Source organism: Colias croceus, chromosome 15 (genome assembly GCF_905220415.1).
Source record: "Colias croceus chromosome 15, ilColCroc2.1".
NCBI classification, from domain to species: Eukaryota; Metazoa; Arthropoda; class Insecta; order Lepidoptera; family Pieridae; genus Colias; species Colias croceus.
The window spans coordinates 2,123,018-2,143,023 of NC_059551.1; the positions used below are offsets into that span (position 1 = coordinate 2,123,018).

General features: G+C 32.9%; 3 protein-coding genes across 3 annotated transcripts; all 3 read left to right on the forward strand.

The window, feature by feature from the left end:
- The first annotated feature begins 10 nt into the window (after positions 1-10).
- Positions 11-3,540, forward strand: LOC123697694 (protein phosphatase 1 regulatory subunit 7). The gene is made up of 6 exons (XM_045644226.1): positions 11-208; positions 288-522; positions 1,026-1,154; positions 1,898-2,060; positions 2,340-2,648; positions 2,894-3,540. Exons 1-6 carry the CDS (start codon positions 202-204, stop codon positions 3,065-3,067), a joined length of 1,017 nt encoding a protein of 338 aa, XP_045500182.1. The 5' UTR covers positions 11-201; the 3' UTR covers positions 3,068-3,540.
- A 5,346-nt stretch (positions 3,541-8,886) lies between these two features.
- Positions 8,887-14,793, forward strand: LOC123697691 (fumarylacetoacetase). Its single transcript, XM_045644224.1, has 9 exons — positions 8,887-9,115; positions 9,589-9,696; positions 10,173-10,297; positions 10,455-10,595; positions 12,072-12,169; positions 13,225-13,380; positions 13,697-13,903; positions 14,132-14,280; positions 14,523-14,793. Exons 1-9 carry the CDS (start codon positions 9,032-9,034, stop codon positions 14,724-14,726), a joined length of 1,272 nt encoding a protein of 423 aa, XP_045500180.1. The 5' UTR covers positions 8,887-9,031; the 3' UTR covers positions 14,727-14,793.
- A 794-nt stretch (positions 14,794-15,587) lies between these two features.
- On the forward strand, positions 15,588-19,626 carry LOC123697689 (H/ACA ribonucleoprotein complex non-core subunit NAF1). The gene is made up of 5 exons (XM_045644222.1): positions 15,588-16,187; positions 16,400-16,563; positions 16,741-16,847; positions 17,946-18,082; positions 18,596-19,626. The coding sequence occupies exons 1-5, from the start codon at positions 15,787-15,789 to the stop codon at positions 19,155-19,157; spliced, it is 1,371 nt and encodes a 456-aa protein (XP_045500178.1). The 5' UTR covers positions 15,588-15,786; the 3' UTR covers positions 19,158-19,626.
- Positions 19,627-20,006: the final 380 nt, after the last annotated feature.

The window sequence follows — 20,006 nt, forward strand, 5'->3', positions numbered from 1 at the left end:
ACAGTACTCGAAAAACAAATTTATTTCCTTGTCAGGTGTCTAGCAACATAGAGTCAAAAGTGTACCAGCTAATAATTTACCGTAATAAGATATCATTACTGACCATTACATATTCAAACTATCAAATAGTTCAATATATACCAACCCGTCACATTTGGTTATGTACATGTAAATATAAAACATATTCTACGCTGCATAACGATGGCCGGTAAGTTACAAAAATATTACGTTTGTTGTTAATAAATTGTGGTTTTCATTGCTTCTATTTATTTATTTGTGATCTACAGACAACGTTGATACTCCTATGACAAATAACGAGGCGAATGGTGTACCAAATGAAAGTTCTGGCAGGGATCAGAATAACAGTGGTGATAAGTCGCCACCACCTCCGGCTACTCCACCGCCGGCGGAAGAAGACACGCGAGAAATCATTGTAATTAATGAGAATACCGAGGAATTGGATCTAAATCATGGAAGAATAGGCAAGATTGAAAATCTAGAACAATTGAAGCGTTTAGAGAGGTAATGTTAATATAACATGCAACCAATCGTGACTTCGTCGTATGTTGACGATTCAATTAGAGTTACAAGGTTATGTTGTCCCAGGGAAGACAATATGACAATTATTAGCAGTGATTGGTTAGATTAGTATTATAAAATATTGTGACATGGATATGAGTCATAGATATTTTACATATTAAACTAATCACACACATGATTTAAACATTAAACTTAATATATACCTAATCCTAGTTCACAAACTATTTTGGTAAAAACATAGCTTAAACATCCAACTTTGACAATTTCAAAATTACAATTGTATAGGTAGGTGATTTTTACAGAAGTTCTTTAAGTGAAAGCTCTATAAGCAATCAGATTCTTATTAGCTTGTTAGATAAAAATAAAAATCATTATAATCTATTCAGCCATTCTTGTATGAACTATGAGTGGTATGACTAAAATAACTTTCTTTTATTTAAAAAAAAATGTGTCACTAACTTTAAAATTAAAAAAATTCTTTGCAGGCTGTATTTAAGATGGAATTTAATCAAGCAGATCGAAGGTCTGGATACACTTACCACTCTGGTGGAATTGGAATTGTATGACAATCAAATTGTGGTCATGGAGAACCTTGACAACCTTGTGAATTTAGAGTAAGATCAATTTTCCATTTACTATATATAATTGTACAGCTAAGTAATTCATTAGTTACAGCTTGAAGCAAAGCAAAACCAACATAGATTCTTTTCCTGTGGGATTTCTGGGATGAAACCTATTTATCCTATCATAGTTCTCAAACTATCTGTGTACCAAATTTAATTCAAATTGGTTCACTGGTTAAGTTGTAAATAAGAGACAGACATAGACATAGTTACTTTGCATTTATATTATTACAGTGGATTTATATTATTATGTAGTAGGAATGTAGAATTGTAGTACCCTGCTAGCTTGATAATTAAATCTTAAAGAGTCAATGTGATTAGTTTTAAGATTATCCTGTAGAAAATACCAAACTTTCTATTCTTACTCACGATGATGATTCATTGAATTACCAAGAATTTAACCCAACACTAAAAGTTGTTATATTGACTCACTATTAATTGCTAAAAAAGTGGTCCTACCAGTATTTAATGTATACTAATATTATAAAGCTGAAGAGTTTGTTTATTTGAATGCACTAATCTCAGGGACTAGGTACTGGTTCGATTTGAAAAAATTTTTCGGTGTTAAAAAGCCCATTTATCAAGGAAGGCTATATCATTAAACTATGACCAATAGGAGCGGAGCTACGCGGTTGAAACCGCAAAGCGCAGCTAGTCATAATATATTAATGCTATTATGTACTGTAAACTTAAAAAAAAACATATATGTACTTTAATTTTCATCTCTCTTTCAGAATCCTAGATTTATCATTCAACAGAATAAAAGAAATCAATGGCCTCGACAAGTTAGTGAATTTAAAAAAGCTGTTTCTTAGTTCGAACAAAATAACGGAAATAAAAAATGTCAATCATCTCAACAAGCTGGAGCTTTTGGAACTTGGTGATAATCGAATAAGGGTATGTATTGATATATGTATATTGTAGGTTGCGAACTATGAAGAAAATTATTTTATTTTATTAAAGTTATTCTATTAGTTATTTTTCATTGACCTGTATAAATTTTTCAATAGGTCTTACTTTTCTTACATATCTCTCGTATATACTGTTAAAAAATTTGACTGTTACCATCACTTATTGCAATATAAGTATAAATGAAAAAGATTCATAACAATGCAATATTTTGGTATACATACGTAGAATGTAAGTATTTTAAACAAAAGATTTATTTAATTGCAGGAAATCAAGAACCTAGAAGGATTGAAGGCACTTAAGCAGCTTTATTTGGGAAAAAATAAAATTACGAAAATTCAAAACCTCGAGGATGTCACGAATTTGGAAATTCTCGTCCTACAGAGCAATCGCTTAACAAAGATAGAGAATTTGGAACAATTGACGAATTTAGATCAGTTGTACATTTCTGAGAATGGTTTAACGGCCATTGAGAACTTAGACTATCAGGTCAAGTTACAGACACTGGATTTGGCTATGAACAGAATTACTGTTATTGAAAATGTGCGGCACATGACGGATTTGGAGGAATTATGGGTAAGTAATTTTATAAAATGTGAATGTGTGTATAGACTATAGAGGATAATCTCAATCAATTTTTTAAGAGATATAGATGTTGAAATTTGTAGCAGTAGTAAATGAAACAATAATATTAAACATGAATGGATTTTCCTTCAATTAAATAAGGTTTAAACAACCTGTGTCAACATGAAATCAATAATATCATATGTATTTATAAGGAAGGTATACAATAAAGCTAAAAATGTATATTTTAATTCCAGCTAAACGACAATCAGATATCAGACTGGTCGTCAATAGAATATCTACAAGAGAACAAGAAACTAGCCACGATATATTTAGAGAGGAACCCGCTGGCCTCAGACCCGGCGTATCGGCGGAAACTCAAGTTGATTCTGCCGTCGTTACAACAGATCGATGCCACTCTGTGTAGATAAGATGTTTATTTTTTGTCTGTGGTCAAATATGGCGGCTGTTTGGCGCTTTTTTTCAATTCTAATTTTAATCATTTTTTTTTAATATAGTTTTTTTTTTTCAATTTACAATTAATGTGTTATGTTTATTTTCATTAAATACAGTATTGTTTTGTAATTATATTTTTTTTTATTGCGTATTATTTCAATTCTATTTCGTCATTGTACAGCCGCCATATTTTTTTAAATGTGTATGTAGTTGTGAGACCTAGATGTAATGTATGTTATTGTTTTAACTTTATTCATTATTAGATCATGTTTCGTATATACTTAGTAATATGTTCAATTATATGTATTGTATTTGTTATTCATTAGCAGATTGTATATAATCATATTGTTTTTAAACTGTCATTGATTGCATAAACTGAAAATTCCGCTATTATCATATTATGTACCATAGACAATAGATTTTTATAAATTAAATTATTATACATTTTCATTTATTTATTATAAAAGAGGGTTGACCCTTTTTTATTTTCTTTAGTATTTCGATTCGACAGCTAATAAACAGTAAAATAAAGTATAGTTCTATAGCTAAATTAAATGTTAGATTTATTTTTAAATGTAGCAATTCTCGATTTTAAACACATGTTTTAAAAACATAAAAACTACGAAATATAAATAAAGCATTACCACATATTCCTATAACAACTGCCATTTTATTTAATATGTAATTCCATAATAAAATATGTTGATATTCAGTTTATTTATATATATTTAGATATTATGTAATCTAATGTTCAAAATTCTCACGTAATTGTCCCGTCCTTTTGGCCTTTGAAACTAATGTATACTATAATATATTCCTATTCATATGAAACATCCACACAGGGCCACTGAAATTTAAATACACATAATTGTTAGACTTTGGCTCTACTAGACTGTACCATTAATCCTAAAATCTTTTATAAAATATACTAATAGTCTAGAATTTTTTTGCGCAAACTCAAAGTTTATATAGTCGTATTAAATTATGTATTGACATAGTATTATAAATTTTTATCAATAAACCACTTGAAAAAATATTTATTTATAAGATGGGGATAACATTATAACAGAGATATGAAATGCTTTTTCTATGTAATGTAAGATACATTTCTCGTAATACATTTATACTGTTTAACATACATAGTATAGATTAATATACCTAATATGGAATTGAAAAGTTAGTTCATATAATAAGTGCTCCACTAAAAAGTAACAAATAATTAGAATAAAGTCACGCATTTAAACGCAGGCAGGTTCTCTTTAAATTTATAAATTAACTTGCGTGTTTTAGATTGCATTTAACATTATATTGTAGTACCTATCTGTAGGTAATATTTTGTATCTTATTTATTAGCGAAATTATGTGCTCGGAACCGTATCTTTTAGTGTCTTCCTAAAAAGTAGCTTCATAGTTACTTATATATTAAATGTTGAATTTTAGATATTGTAATCTTTTCTAAAATAGCCTAGTAAGTACGTTTATTATTTTATGACATCTTTGCAATCTCGTATTATTTTGCTGTAAAAATTCGCTCGCAACAATGTGTTGATCAATTCAGATTTAAAAGATGAAAAAGTTGTATGGTTATATGAAACCACGGTAAAAGTGAAACTTTTTTTCACACTATAGACATTTAACTAAAAATTATCGTATTTGTACGATAATTATCGTACGTATCGTGCGTCACGCGACATGCGCCACACAGACCAAAAAGTTTGAGACGATATAAAAGTTTCACTTTAATAACCTTTTTTTATAACTAAGTACTACAATTTGAGATATTGAAAACATTTTAGCTTAGAATAATGCTGCCTCATCATCATTTTCGTCTACAATAATTGCGTCATACACTAACATAGCGCTGCAAAATTCAGTAACGTAACACGAAATAAAGTCCCAGGGAAATGAATGATGTGGCCCAAATAATAACGTTTCTGTTCACAGAACAGTAAGAACAAAATAGAAGTGCTATAATGTCATAATTAGTATGAAAACCAGTGTCGCCAAACCCACACATTTAAACCGATAGTTATACAGTACACTACAAGTAAACTATGCCTTTGATTGGACAGCTTAATTTGAGTAAAAACTGACTTAGGTTATAAATTCAGCATTTCAATATGTACCCTAACGCACCCTGTTACGGTTTATTTTAATATAACATCCCTAGGCATATTAGCTGTTTTGTTTCTCTTTGCTCCGAAATTCCAAATTCGAAAAACATTCAGCTACTCCACAACAGAGGGCGTTAGTTTTCGATAGATATAACTTTGAACCTCAACACATAGAAATAAGGTTGAAATTTGTGTCACTCTACATTAATGACATTAACTTGATATTAATCTGATGCTATGCTCTAAGGGATGTCGGCCTTGTTATCGATAATTCACAAATAAATATTTTTTTGTGCATTTTTTTTTCTTTCTATTATATGAGTATAGTACAATATGCCACATTTTGGAGTATGTTTATTACTACTAAGTATGTCTTTTCATATTATTATTATTAAATAAAAAACGGAATAGAATAGTATAAATCTATATTTACAAAATACAAACAGAAAATATGCATTATTTTAAATCTTGGAACTGCCGTAGGTTTGATGTATCGGCGGTCTTTGTTAGACTTCTTAGTGCTGTTCGGCATCCAGTTAACTCGTCACGTTGCATTTATCCATTTCTCTTTTAAATTAGCCTCTTTGGGAAATCTATAAATAAATTGGATAAATGAAAGCTAAGGAAAAATAAAATAAAATTTAATATTTATAATGTTTGTCTTTTCTAAAGTATCGATACTGTCGATATAAGCTACAACCATCACTAAACCGACATTCGTTTGTTTATTGCAATAATATTCCAGAAAGTCTTGTTTGCTGTTCAATCTATATTAGTACTAATTTCTTATGGATTAAGGTTCATTTTGACTTAATATTTATATACATTTTTGAAAAATTACGACAAGCGAAGTTGTAACATAAAATATATTTAAAATAAATTAAAATAAGACTTACCGATGGTATGAAATGCCTCGACTGCTGATATTATTTCGTTCGCTATCATTTTTCCACTCTAATACCGAACAACACGCCCTAAATAATGAATAAATATGGAAAAAAGGTTTGACAGCTGACAACCGACTCGAATATTTTTCTGCGCACAACTGAGAGCGAGTTAGGTGATCTTACCTTACTAGTGACACGTGGGCCACGCCCACATCGCACTTCTATTTGTTCTTAGAGCGTTTTCACATTGTCCGGTCCGATATCGGATATCGGGCGCCGATAGCCGATATCCGATATCGGAGGCTAAGTAAAATGTATGATTTAGGTACCTGTCTTTCACATTGTCCGGTCCGATATCGGATATCGGAGCCAACACCGATATTCCCGTGAACTATCGGACGATAATGTTCAGTGTTACCAACTCAATTTTCGAAAAGGTAGTATACCAACAGCAAAAAAAGCACTAGTTTGTGTATTTTCAGTCATTTCTAGGCGCTAAATGTAAAAAAAAATCCTTTCATTTACTTTAAACCTTTTTATTAAGAAAACATTCATTTAAGTATTTAAAGGCATTAAAAATACTATTTTCACGGGAGCTATTTTAATACCGTCCTTTAATATACGGCAATTGGCTGAACTGAAGTAAACAAAAATATATTGCGTTCTTAAATTCAACCGTATCTTCGAAATATTAATGTCTTTTATCTTTATTTACTCATTCTGCCTCGCTCCTCCTCCTACTTGGACTACTGTTGTGCTGTAAGCTGTTTATTGTATTGTTGTCATTGAGTCACAGATTTAGTGCTTTGTTTTAGCGCCGATATCAAACCTGTATAATAAATAGCACATCTAAATAATATTAAGTAATTAATAATATCAAATCTTTTTTATATTTTACTTTTCCAGCTGTTTTTGAAGTCGGTTTCTTTTTTGTAGTTATTTTTACTGTATGTACAACTAAGATCTATCAGTTGAATTTTTTTAAATCAAACCCTTTTTATTGAAAAGAAAATTTACAATACGGCAATTTTGTTTAGTTTTCTCTAAAATTTCAGAATTAGAATGCGGCGACCTTACATTTTGTCAAGAACGCGCGGCGACTTTTGAGCTTGTTTGGCTTGTTTACTATTTTGGTCTAAGAGCATAATTGCTCTGAGATTTTGGTTGTCATGGCTAGTATGGCTATATTATTATTAGTCTGTGGTACTACGTAGATAATTTACTGTTCTGTGGTAGATAACAGCACCTACATTTGTAAATGTAATTTGAATTTATATTTGCCAGTTTCGTCGCTTTAATACTGAGTTGAATTTTATTTTATTTTATTTTTAGAACATAACAGTCGTACATGATTTAATATAAAAAAGTTCTAAAATTCACTACAACCACACAACATGTTCTATTATTAAAAAAAGAAAAACAGCATATAAAAAAAAACAAGCCTCACAATGAAATTAGAATAGATTCTGACTCTGCAGAGGGTACAAATCCAAACTCCGCAGTCAGCAGATTAAACCGGTTTGAAAAACATAGTTTATTTATTACTATTTATTTTATATAAAGTTTATTTTTTGTAACATAAATGCATCCACTGTTTTTTTTTAATTCTCCATATATCTACTTTTCCAGTTTCTGGCAACACTCATGATATCGGGACGATATTATCGGATAATGTGAAAGGGCAAATTGTGTCCGATATCGGATATCGGCTATCGGCTTCCGATATCCGATATCGGACCGGACAATGTGAAAACGCTCCTGTGTTTCTGTTCGATTAAAAAAATCTTTAGAATACTTTTTTTCAAATCTAACGGTTTATTTCATTTTGCAAAACTTTAATATCTAAATACTTAGATTTTAGATTATTAATAACTCGTTCGAAATTAAATGACCTATGACGTCACAACATGGCGACGAATAGATCCTATTGTTAGTAGGATCGCATGTTATTCCCATATACTGCAGGCTTGTGTTTCCAGGCAGTCTCGGACTCTCTCGTCAGCATCAAGACGAAGGAACGGCTTGTCACTCAGCCGGTACTCAGTAAGGTTAACTTCCAATTGTAAATAAATGCTATAGAGTATAGAGTGTACTGTTATGTTCTGTGTTTGTAATAAACGGTTATGAAGAGAAATTTGTTTTATTTTATAGTTTTTAATACCTAGTACTATAAGCATCCCATAAAAACAATAAGAAGGTAACATGGACCAATAAGAGTAGGTACATTGGTCCATGGTAGTTAGGTAGTTAATTTTTTTATTTATTTAACTGAAAATTTTACGATATCTCAAAAATAGTGAGAAAAATGTTTCAGGAATTTCAAAAAATTACTGACATTTTTTTTTATCTTTGGGTTAACTTTTTAATTTGGAGGAAGAACCTACTTAGACCTTATATATTTTGCTTTGTGAGACTTGTTAAAAATTGTTTTCTTGTTCACTATGTGCACTTTTCTGCTGCTCAATACAAACTTACTACACTGTCTATCATATAAATTATGAATAATTATTTTAATATCATAATAAACTTATGAATGATTATTTTAGTAAAATCATGAACCTATGTTCTAGATGTAGGTAAATAACGGAGGAATCCGGAACGAACCTAAAATCGTACCTAACATCATTGACCTCAAGTATGTTCATACCTACTTAGCCTTAAAAATTAGAACAAAGATGTGTAACCCTTTGGTAAGAAAAGAAAAGTTGTTTATAAAGATAGTAATGCGGTTCGTCGCTGATATCGCTCATTGACCGACCTTGAGCGGTGCCAGAGTACAATATAATGTCATACCACCACTTGCTATAGTATGGAACTCAACCGGCAAGCGCGTAAACAAGTTTAGACTTATTTACATACACATAAACTGAAACAAGTTTATTAGTAGGATTAAATCCACTATTCTGGAGACGATCTTGGATATTAGACGTATCATATAATGAAGTCGTTCATAGAATATTCGTCGGACACTGACTTCCCCATTGAAAACTTGCCTTACGGTGTTTTTACTTCACCTAAAAATGTAAGTACCAAAACTATTAATAACTTGAATTCAAAATCTGATTAGGTAATTATTTTCGACTGCTCATCATAGTATTTAATGAAATACACCTAGCCTTAGCACCTAGCCTAGGTTCTTTGAACGAAAATGATTTTGAATTTGAATATATCTATGTACTTATATTGTTCAAGTTAAAAAATGTGAATATCAAAGTAAATAGGTAGCGATAAATCATATCTTATCGAAATACACTTGACTTCATGGAATAAAATAAATAATAATAGGTATCTGACAGTATGAAACCCGGCAAATTCAAATATAGGTATATCAAATTGATTTCAAAAGGTTTCTACTAAATTATCTGGAATCTACGTAGACAGAGAAACTTTCTCTGTCTACGGGAATCTAATTGGAATCTAATTAATTCTTACTTTTGTGAAATTGTTGCCAGTGTGAAATGTTTTTATTTATCATTTTAAATATTAAATTTACAGGAACAAAAACACATTGGAGTTGCGATCGGCGAGTGGATACTTGATCTTAATGTTATATCACATTTATTTAATGGGAACCTGCTAAGAGACAAACAACATGTTTTTAAGGTAATATTGTAGGTGTGTAAACTAGTTATGGTAATTTTTATTGTAGATTATAAACATGCGCCCGGCGATTGTTTTTAATTAAAATGCAAGTATCAATGATAATTGAATATTATTTTATGCACCACAGATGTACCTAGTTAGGTCTTCCGTCTTAGTTAATTAAGTTCAAAGAGAATCAAAAATTAATAATTTCTCTTTTCTTTTGCATTTGTTTTTACTTAATTAAATCTAGTGAAAGCGATAAAATTTTGTTTAGACTCGAAAAAAATGGCACTGGCTATCGCTAAATGTATTTAATTTTTTTTATCCGAACCTTTCATACAAGATTCCTGTCTCATCCTCCAGAAATTCTAAATTGGGAACGATCCACATAGTTAGTACGTTTATGTCATAAAAGCTCTAAAAGAAAATAAAATTAACTAACTAACTAGGTACTTAATTCATTTCGTAAAATTACAATTTTAAATCATTTACAGGAGGAAAAGCTAAACCCATTTATGGGTTTAACAAAAGCACACTGGACTGAAGCAAGAAGCACTATACAGAATCTCCTAGATGTATCCAATCCTACATTACAAAATGATAGTCAACTACGAGAGAGGTAAATTAGGATTTTTTAATTTTTTAAAAGCAATTCAGCAATTTTTTTTTACATAAATTATTTTACATCTGGAAAAACGCAACATAGAATTCAAACATGATAATAAAAAAAAATATTGTTTCTGTTTCGTGTCAAATTGAAATTAATAACTTTGCAGGGCCTTCGTCAAACAGAGTGAAGCTAAAATGCATGTACCAGCAGAGATTGGCGACTACACAGACTTTTATTCTTCCATCCACCACGCCACAAATGTTGGCATTATGTTCAGAAGCAAAGAGAACGCACTTATGCCAAATTGGTAAATAGTTTTTTCATAAATGTTTTATTTCAATGATTCTAAATTCTAATAATTCTATCAAATCCAATAAATTACACGCTCTAAATACAAACAGACAATCTTTAAAACGAATTTTGTTAAAATAAATCTGTTTCTCTTTTTAATACTTCGTTCTAATACTCATGGGCGTAGCTAGCCATGGGCTCAAGGTGGGGAAACAATAAAAAATAATATGTAACTAGCAACTGTATGTACCAAGTATGTACCCAAAGTTATATCCAGGTCTTCAAATGCCGGCGGCCGGCATTTGCGAAGGCATTTGGGAAGCCATTCGCGAAGGCACTCGCGAAGGCATTTGCGAAGGCATTCGCGAAGGCATTGGCGAAGGCATTCGCGAAGGCATTTGCGAAGGCATTCGCGATGGCATTCGCGAAGGCATTCGCGAAGGCATTGGCGAAGGCATTCGCGAAGGCACTCGCGAAGGCATTTGCGAAGGCATTTGCGAAGGCATTTGCTAAGGCATTTGCGAAGGCATTTGCGAAGCCATTCGCGAAGGCACTCGCGAAGGCATTTGCGAAGGCATTCGCGAAGGCATTTGCGAAGGCTTTCGCGAAGGCACTCGCGAAGGCATTTGCGAAGGCATTTGCTAAGGCATTTGCGAAGGCATTTGCGAAGGCATTTGCGAAGACATTTGCGAAGGCATTCGCGAAGGCACTCGCGAAGGCATTTGCGAAGGCATTTGTGAAGGCATTCGCGATGGCATCCACGAAGGCATTCGCGAAGGCACTCGCGAAGGCATTTGCGAAGGCATTCGCGATGGCATTCGCGAAGGCATTCGCGATGGCATTCGCGAAGGCATTTGCGATGGCATTCGCGAATGCATTTTTTCTAGTGTAGGCACTAGAAAAAAAAAGTGTAAAGTAAAAAGTATCAGTGAGTTGTAGAACGTGTAACACAACAAAAGTGAAATTGGATAAGTAAGTGGGGTAACTAATTGTGGTACTATACTCATTTTTCTTACAGTTCATGTAACATAGAAGCCTCAGCTATTTTCTTTTTTCGTGTGTAATTCGTTATTCGAATTATTCTTATTCAAAACACCTTATTATTCACCTACCACACCACGAAATAGATCCAAAAATCTTCATCCGTTTGGTCGCTGGGCGTATGACACTTGTTAGTTGTTAGTCAGTCAATTTAGAGGTAAATAATACTAATTATAAAGGTCGCATTTTCTGTGTCGCCTGTCGACTTTCGAGAATCGAGTGTGAATTTTCTTACGGATATTAAGCTTAGTACACAGATAACTATATATTAGTCAGGCTTAGTAGTTGGTAGGTACTTCAATTTTTAGATTTGGTTAGGTATCTACCTACCTTCCAGGTCAAAGCTAGAGTGGGACAAGCGCCCCACCCTGCCCCACCGTGGCTACGCCCATGCTAATACTTGAAGAATATTGTTGTCTATAGATTTTATCTCTTACTTAATTAATTTCAGGAAATATATTCCCGTTGGATACCACGGTCGTTCCAGCTCCATCGTAATTTCCGGGACACCAATCACCAGACCTTATGGACAAACACTACCCGTGGAAGGTTTGTTTAAGATAAGGCCTATGATTTAAAAACCCTGTTTATTTTCTCGAGTTTATTTTCATAATATTTATTTGTGTTAAGACCTACTGAATATTGAGTTAGGTTTACAATTGAAAAACATTAAAATATAAAATTGAATAACTTAAGTACTTAGTAACATCATAAATAAATAGACGAAAAGGTAATATTTACTAAGAACTCATTCAATTTATTACGATATATAAATCTTTTTACCTAGTACATATCAGATAATATTCCAAGTGTGTATTGGCCGATTAAGGAAAGCTGGCATCTTCACAGTACTCACACTTATGCAATTTTACTATACAGTAAGTTCAAAAATAAATACGATTCTAGTGACTTGAATTGTAAAATGCGTGCGTTGTAGATAATATGAAAGCTCTCATAATTTATATTATGTAAAATTACAATTTAAAAGTACTTAACTCAATATATTTAAATTTAATGTCATATTCAAAATAACGATATAAACAATACAAATAACACAAGCGAAACCCTAGCACGTAAGAGATAAGGTTACATTACAATAAAAGCTGTTTTGTTCAGCTATGTATGAAAATTTTAACTAACGGCGTTTATATTTTGTTAACAAAACATATTAAAATTATTACATAATTGAACCTAGGTAAAGTAAAAAAATATTCTAATCCGCATGCCGCGAAGTAGTTATCTCGTCGAATATAGTTAGTAGTTTACCTAACGTCTTTGTTTAAATTACATCACCCTGTATTTATAAACAATTGCAAAATAAAAACAATAATTGTCCCCTTCACTGTCATAAGCTAGTCTGCTCGCGAGAGAGACTGGCAGACTTTTCATGATGCGTATGCAATATGACGTCACGCCGCGCGCGTCTTCACAGACACTACACATGTGCAATGTGTAAATGTGTTACGTTCCAGCTCTTCTTAATCGGCCAATATATAGTCAGGTAGACAACTTTCTACGTAATAGCGCTCTCCACATCCCGTTACATTATTTATTGTTACTTAGACATAATACTACAAAATTAATAATTTCTTTATTATCTTCAGGCGCAGCCCCACACTTCGGTCCATGCAGGCTCATGGACTTCGAGTTAGAAATGGCCGTGTTCGTTGGCGGACCACCCACGGAGTTGGGACAGAGAGTTGTCGCTAAAGACGCTGAAGATCATATCTTTGGATTTGCTCTTATGAATGATTGGAGTGGTGCGTTGATTTTAGTTTATTACGTATTTAATATAGTCGGTTTAGCATATATGTATTACAGTATAAAAGGTTCAGTATTTTAATAACATGACTAAGTATAATAGTACTAACAAATGTCGCGCTTTCTATTTCCAAACGAAATAAATTAGACCAAGTGAAACTTTGATTATTGTTCAATCTTACTGTTTAAAATTGAAATAAAAACCCTCAAAATACACCTACATCTACCTATTACATATTTTTCTTATCGATTTTGAATAGCGGACAGAACTTCAAAATTTCGTCATTTGATCAAAAAATAATCTCTATTTTTCAGCACGCGACATCCAGAAGTGGGAGTACGTGCCTCTAGGGCCCTTCACAGCAAAGAACCTTGGTACCAGCATCTCCCCCTGGATAGTAACTGTGGACGCTCTCAAGCCCTACGTAGTTGAGAACTACCCGCAAGACCCAGAACCCTTCCCGTACTTGAAACACGATGATAACTTCAACTTCGATATCAAGCTTGAAGTCGACTTGATCAGTAAGTTTTATTTATCGAAAAAGATCAAATTCCGACATATTATGGACACAACAATTTTAACAAATAACATCGACTGTTTATCGCCGATACATCCGCATTAAATTAATTTAACTTGAATAAATACCTAAGTTAAATCGTATAACGAAATAATATAGATCAATAACTAAATAAAAAAATAGCGTTCACTAAGACAACATGATGTTCACAATTTTTTTCATACAATTCTAGCGGAGAAATCGCCAGCAGTATCCACGATATGCAGATCCAACTACCGCTTCCTGTACTGGACAGCGAAGCAGCAGCTGGCGCAACAAACTGTGACCGGCTGCAACCTGCGTCCTGGTGATTTGCTGGGCTCTGGCACTATTAGTGGAGATGTGAGTGAAATGCCGTATCTAGTTTATTACTGATCTTTGACGAAATGCTCATAGAATAATTTTCTGGTGTCTATGGTTAAGTAGTTATATGAAAATTTCTAGCCAGTAACACAATTAGGATGTTTAATAAGCAATTATTTTGTATATTACTACAAAAATGTAACATGTTTCGGGGCTAAAAGTTAATCCAATTACGAGTATTCGTATTGTATTTTTTATCATTCATTATCCTTTTTTCACAGACTTCCGATTCATACGGCAGCATGTTGGAGCTAAGTTGGAAAGGCACAAAGCCGTTACGTTTAAAAACAGGCGAAGAAAGAAAATTCTTACAAGATGGCGACACTGTGGTTCTTCGCGGTTATTGTGTCAATGAAAGTGGAATTCGCATTGGTTTCGGCAAATGCGAGGGAAAATTACTTCCCGCTTTACCTTTTAACCTTTAAAGCATAATAAATCAAACCATTGTGTACTGTTTTCGTTATTATGAAAATAAATATATATGATACATTATTTGTCTTTTATTTGAGCTCTACTAATTAGAAAGTATTATTTTTAGGGCGAATGGAATATCATCCCATGTCAGCGTAGTCATAACCCAGTGACTTTAATTTAAAATTTTGTTTTCATTAGTACGCGTTTATTCGTTTCACATAAGATAAACAACTTGATAAACTCATGAAATTATTGTATTATCACCATATTATCACCTACTAAAAGCGTGTAAATCGCATCAAAATCCGTTACGTACTTTTAGATCTAAGCACACATAGGGAGGGACCACAATATTATACTCCTTGATAGATAGGGACAAACCACAGGCCAGACAATCGGCGAGAAGTGATCTTGTTTTATACTATGTACATTGTACGGTACATAATGTACCTTTTATTTTGTAAGCTTAAGCTATGAACCACAGCCTTGACCACAGCTATAATTAATGAACTATGAAGTAAGTGAAAGACTCGCTACGAATCCTTTCTGTTTAAATCGTTTTAAAAATCGAACATAATATTCACGGGTCCAATGTCGAATACACACGATTATTTATCTCGAATTCCGATAAACTTTTATTAAACATCATATATTATATTTTTCTCAACTGAAATTGATTCCAAAATTTTCATTCATTACGTAACCCTCTGTATATATTTAATGCAAAAGTTTTATAAGGAAAATAAGCATTTACCACAGTACTTTTAAATTATAAAAAAATATTTTATTGCTATTTTTAGTGTTGGTAAGTTCTTATTTTTAAATGACAAATTATTGACAATGTGTCAAAGTCAAGCACGATTTTGGTACTGTCATTCGCAAAGAAAAGGCTGTTTTTCTGCTATTTCATTGTATTGTACTTCAGCGTGCTTTGACTTATTTGCAAATAGCCAAAGTTTACCTCTGCATTTTAAAGCGTTAAGGTATAGCTTTTAACCAATGATTGTGATTAGGAATAAAATAAAAACGCAATTCATGCAATAAAAGTGCCGTCCGAGGGCGAATCTCGCAATGGAAAATCTCGACCAAAGCAATGATAAAAACGTGTCATTAAGTTTAATTGCTGAATATCGTTCCGATTCGGAGTCCGAAGAGACTCCATCGAATGAAAATGCTGGTGAAAACACAGACGGCGATTCGGACACAGTGGAACTTAGTGAAATGGTTTTGAAGAATAATATAATAAATGCTTGCGCTCATGGTCCATTATCGAATCCCAAATTTAGTAATAATGTAGAAGTGTCTACACATATGATTATAGATAATTCGGAAAATGGCATATCGGAATACGATGTTACAATGTACAGAGTAGATGATGAGGATAGTGAAAGTGATTCTGATTCCGACAGTTCGGACGATTCAAGCGACAGTGACGTCGATTCCGTCAAGGACATCGAGGAGCTATCTAGCGGGTAATATTATCATCTTGTAAACAAAAACCTTGAAACAGTTTTTACCATAAATACTATAACAACTTCCTGCTTTGTTAGATTTGGGTTGAATGGATGTTGTAAATGCAATCATTGTTATGCTTTTTTCAATTATTATACAATAACGTAAATTGTTTCCCAAAATCCTTTTTTTTTTCTGTTAAATTAATAAAAAAAATTTTATGTTCCAATAGAGATGAAGTTAGCGGCAATACTGGTGCAGAAAAAATCACTCAACCCAAAGTTCAGGGGGAGCTCAGTCTGGACGATCTGCCGCCAATAGAAGACCTCACCATCAGTCTTCCAGCTCAAGAAACTACCAAAATTGGAAAAATTTTCAGTATAGTTGATAGATTAGGTAAATTATAATGTTTCGTCGTGAATTTATTATTAAATTTAATAATTATGCTTGCTTTTCATGGCAATCAAGATCTTTTGATAAAATCTGGAAAGGAGTAATTATTTAAAAAAATAATAATGTATTTTTTAAATTTTCTTCATATATTCTATATTGTTTAAAATTTTATTTCCGCAGTTGTAGTTCAAGCATTCCCCGACACTCCAGCAGTTGATATAGATAGTGTCCTGTTCCTAGATAATGGTGCTAAGGCTTTGGGCAAGGTGTTTGATGTATTTGGACCTGTAAGTATTAAAGTACCCAAAATTTTCTAAATTAATTACACAATAAATAATTAAATTGCATTTTAAGAAAAACAATTCATATTTTATAACCAAAACTAACTTTGGAGCAAAAATTTCCATGGTAAATCAAACATAACTTTTTTGACTTTTTTTCCTAGTAAAAGAAAATAAAAAAGGAATACGTAAAGTACTTATATTAATAAGTGTTGCCATTAACCTTCTGAAAGTATATATTTATCCGTGCTGTGGATATAAAATAAAATGCCCGTACTTGTATGGCTTCATACTTTGCATTACGATTCTATCCTCTTAACTCACTAGTCGTCACATTTATCGCCTTAATGTAAATATATTTATTTTATACAACAACACATAAATTGAAGATAAACAATTACTTGAATAATAAACCAATAATACTTGACATGCAAGGCTAAAATTAGCTAAAAACTCATTTCCTGTAGATTAAGTTGCAATTTATATTGCATATAGATTGTGACTTGCTTAATTATTAAATTAAACATTCATTCCTTTATGCATCACAATGAATCTGCATGTATATTTCATCATAATTATACATCTAGTAAATGTTATTGGTTATAATGTAACTTGTGATAAGTTGTTGAAAACATTTGATACTTTATATCCAAACATAATTTAAAATATTATTTTTATGATAGATATCTGTACTAATATTATAAAGCTAAAGAGTTTGTTTAAACACGCTTTTACAGGATCCACGGGTTTGATTTTTAAAATTATTTCTCTGTTAGTTAGTCCATTTATTGAGGAAGGCTATACTTTATCACGATATAAGACTAATAAGAGCCGAGCATTGCGGGTAAAACTGCAGGGCAGAGTTATATAATATAGTAACCACAGAGTAATTTTAGTTTTTAGGGTTACCGAAACGGTAAAACGAGACCCTATTACTGAGACTTTGATGTCTGTCTCCAGGCTGTATTTCATAAACCGTGATACCTAGAAAGCTGAAATGTTCACAAATGATGTAGTTCCGTTGCCGCTATATGAACCCTTCGTGCGTGAGTCCGACTCGCACTTGGCTGGTTTTTATCATATATTTGTTTTTGAATATTGCAGGTTACAGAGCCCCACTACTGCGTCCGCTTCAACTCTACAGAGCACATAAAGGAGCGAGGCGTGGAGGTCGGCATGGACGTGTTCATAGCGCCCCGCACCAACCACACAAGCTACGTCTTCCTTTCAGAACTCATGAAGTAATCTATTTATTGCCATATACTTTTTGCCTATTTGTAAGCGTCTGCTTTTTATTTCGTAAGTTTATTTTTTGCTAATGTCATTAAATTGGAATTGTTTAATTAATTAGGTGTTTTTTAAGGTTAGGAAAATTTTAAGGTTATGTTTTTATTTTTGTGTGGACTCTATACCTACTTTAGTTAGTTTCAATGATTGATTTTAGTACCAAACTAATTTTTAATTAAACTTTAGAGCAGACACTTTTTATGCTCTTGATTGGTCTTTGAAGACAAAATTTCCTAGTTAAATTGGTTTTGGTTAAGTTTTTGTTTTGTTAGCAGTTAATCATTTAGATATAAGTTTTATATGTAAGGCCGTTTTTATTTTACAGTATTGGTTATTTTGTATCTATTTTATTTTGTAGTTTAAGTTGGCTTGTACATTTCTGTATTGGAATTTTTGCACCCAACATCTTATCAATTTTAATTTATTTCGGTTTTATAAAAATTTGTAAACTTCAATTAAATTTTCAGGGTGAAAGGTTCAGACGCATCTTGGTTAAACGATATAGAGCCTCCTCCGAGTCAAGTGGAATTTTCCGATGATGAAGAAGAGAGAAGAGCAAGAAGAGAAAAGAAACAAAGCAGACAGCAAGAAGGCTCTGAAAACGGCGAAACTTCCAAAAATCCTCCACGAAAAATGTTAGAGGCGAGAAGAAATAGGCCGAGTCAGTCCACTAGTAGATTCAGACCTGGTCCCAATAGAAGCTATAATTTCTACGACAATAGAGCTCAGAATCCCTTCATGCCGTTCAATGCACCTCGGCCAGAGTTTGACAGAAGGATTCCTCCTCCTCACCCTATTTCTGATCCCGGAGGCCCGCTGTCAGCTCCTCCCGGCTTCACAGTCCCAATGTACCCTCCGCCGTTCCCACGATTACCTGCCAGGCAGCACTTTGGCAGGAATCCTTTGCTCCAAACGCCGAACATGCCACCGTTTAGACAGAACATGCCCGTGTTTGGGTCCAATTATTGCAATATGCCCGGCCCTCAACCGCAGTGGTTGAACAGGCCCCCTCCCCCTCCGGGAACTTAAGTTTATTATTATATTTAAGTACTATCCAATGCTAGCATCGTCATACCAGGGCATATTTTTGCCATCTAAGTTATGAATCTATGTATAAAATGTAACAGGTAGTGTATTGAGATAAGCCTGGATTCTATGCATTTCCGAAATAGTAAAGATACGATTTAAAGGATGAGTGTATAATGTGAGTACTAAAATATAAAGCTGTAGTGAGGAAAATACGTTATTGTGTTTGATTTGGTCTTATCTCAATAAATTATACTTTTGGCTTCGTTGATTGCTGGCAATACTCCATTTAAGCGTCGGATTTGATATAAATTCATTAACTAACAATTTACTCGCGTTTCATGTTCATATAATATTATGTACTAATAAATTTCGGCTTGTGCTCTGGTGTGTATGAGCCTTAAGTGTTTGATATTCTAGTGTTGTTATCCAAATACCTGTATTTATCTTAAATATAGTTATTATTACATTATGGAATCTTTTATTTGTCTCCCAGTAATCTTAAAAACATTTAACACATGTACTGCTTTTTATCAAAGTGTTTGAATATAAGAATACATCAATACTTTTATATACAGGGCAGATTTGTCACGATTTAAATGAATACCATCATCATCATCATCATCATCAGCCCATATACGTTCCCACTGCTGGGACACGGCCCTCCTATGAGGATACAGGCCATAATCCACCACGCTGGCCAAGTGCGTGTTGGCGGATGACACATGTCGTCGAACTTTTTTTTTTTTTAATTCTTCGACATGTCGGTTTCCTCACGATGTTTTCCTTCACCGTTCGAGCAGTGGTGATGTTACAACATGCGCAAATAAATTGAAAAATCAATTTATTTCC

Bases quoted from the DNA above. Each gene is read 5' to 3' on its own strand.
- LOC123697691 (XM_045644224.1), top strand. From the start codon at position 9,032: ATGAAGTCGTTCATAGAATATTCGTCGGACACTGACTTCCCCATTGAA. The intron at 9,116-9,588 runs GTAAGTACCAAA...TTAAATTTACAG, and splicing joins TTTTTACTTCACCTAAAAAT to GAACAAAAACACATTGGAGT. The intron at 12,170-13,224 runs GTTTGTTTAAGA...TATTATCTTCAG, and splicing joins ACAAACACTACCCGTGGAAG to GCGCAGCCCCACACTTCGGT.
- LOC123697694 (XM_045644226.1), top strand. The intron at 523-1,025 runs GTAATGTTAATA...AATTCTTTGCAG, and splicing joins CAATTGAAGCGTTTAGAGAG to GCTGTATTTAAGATGGAATT. The intron at 2,061-2,339 runs GTATGTATTGAT...ATTTAATTGCAG, and splicing joins TTGGTGATAATCGAATAAGG to GAAATCAAGAACCTAGAAGG.
- LOC123697689 (XM_045644222.1), top strand. From the start codon at position 15,787: ATGGAAAATCTCGACCAAAGCAATGATAAAAACGTGTCATTAAGTTTA. The intron at 16,188-16,399 runs GTAATATTATCA...ATGTTCCAATAG, and splicing joins ATCGAGGAGCTATCTAGCGG to AGATGAAGTTAGCGGCAATA. The intron at 18,083-18,595 runs GTAATCTATTTA...TTAAATTTTCAG, and splicing joins TTCCTTTCAGAACTCATGAA to GGTGAAAGGTTCAGACGCAT.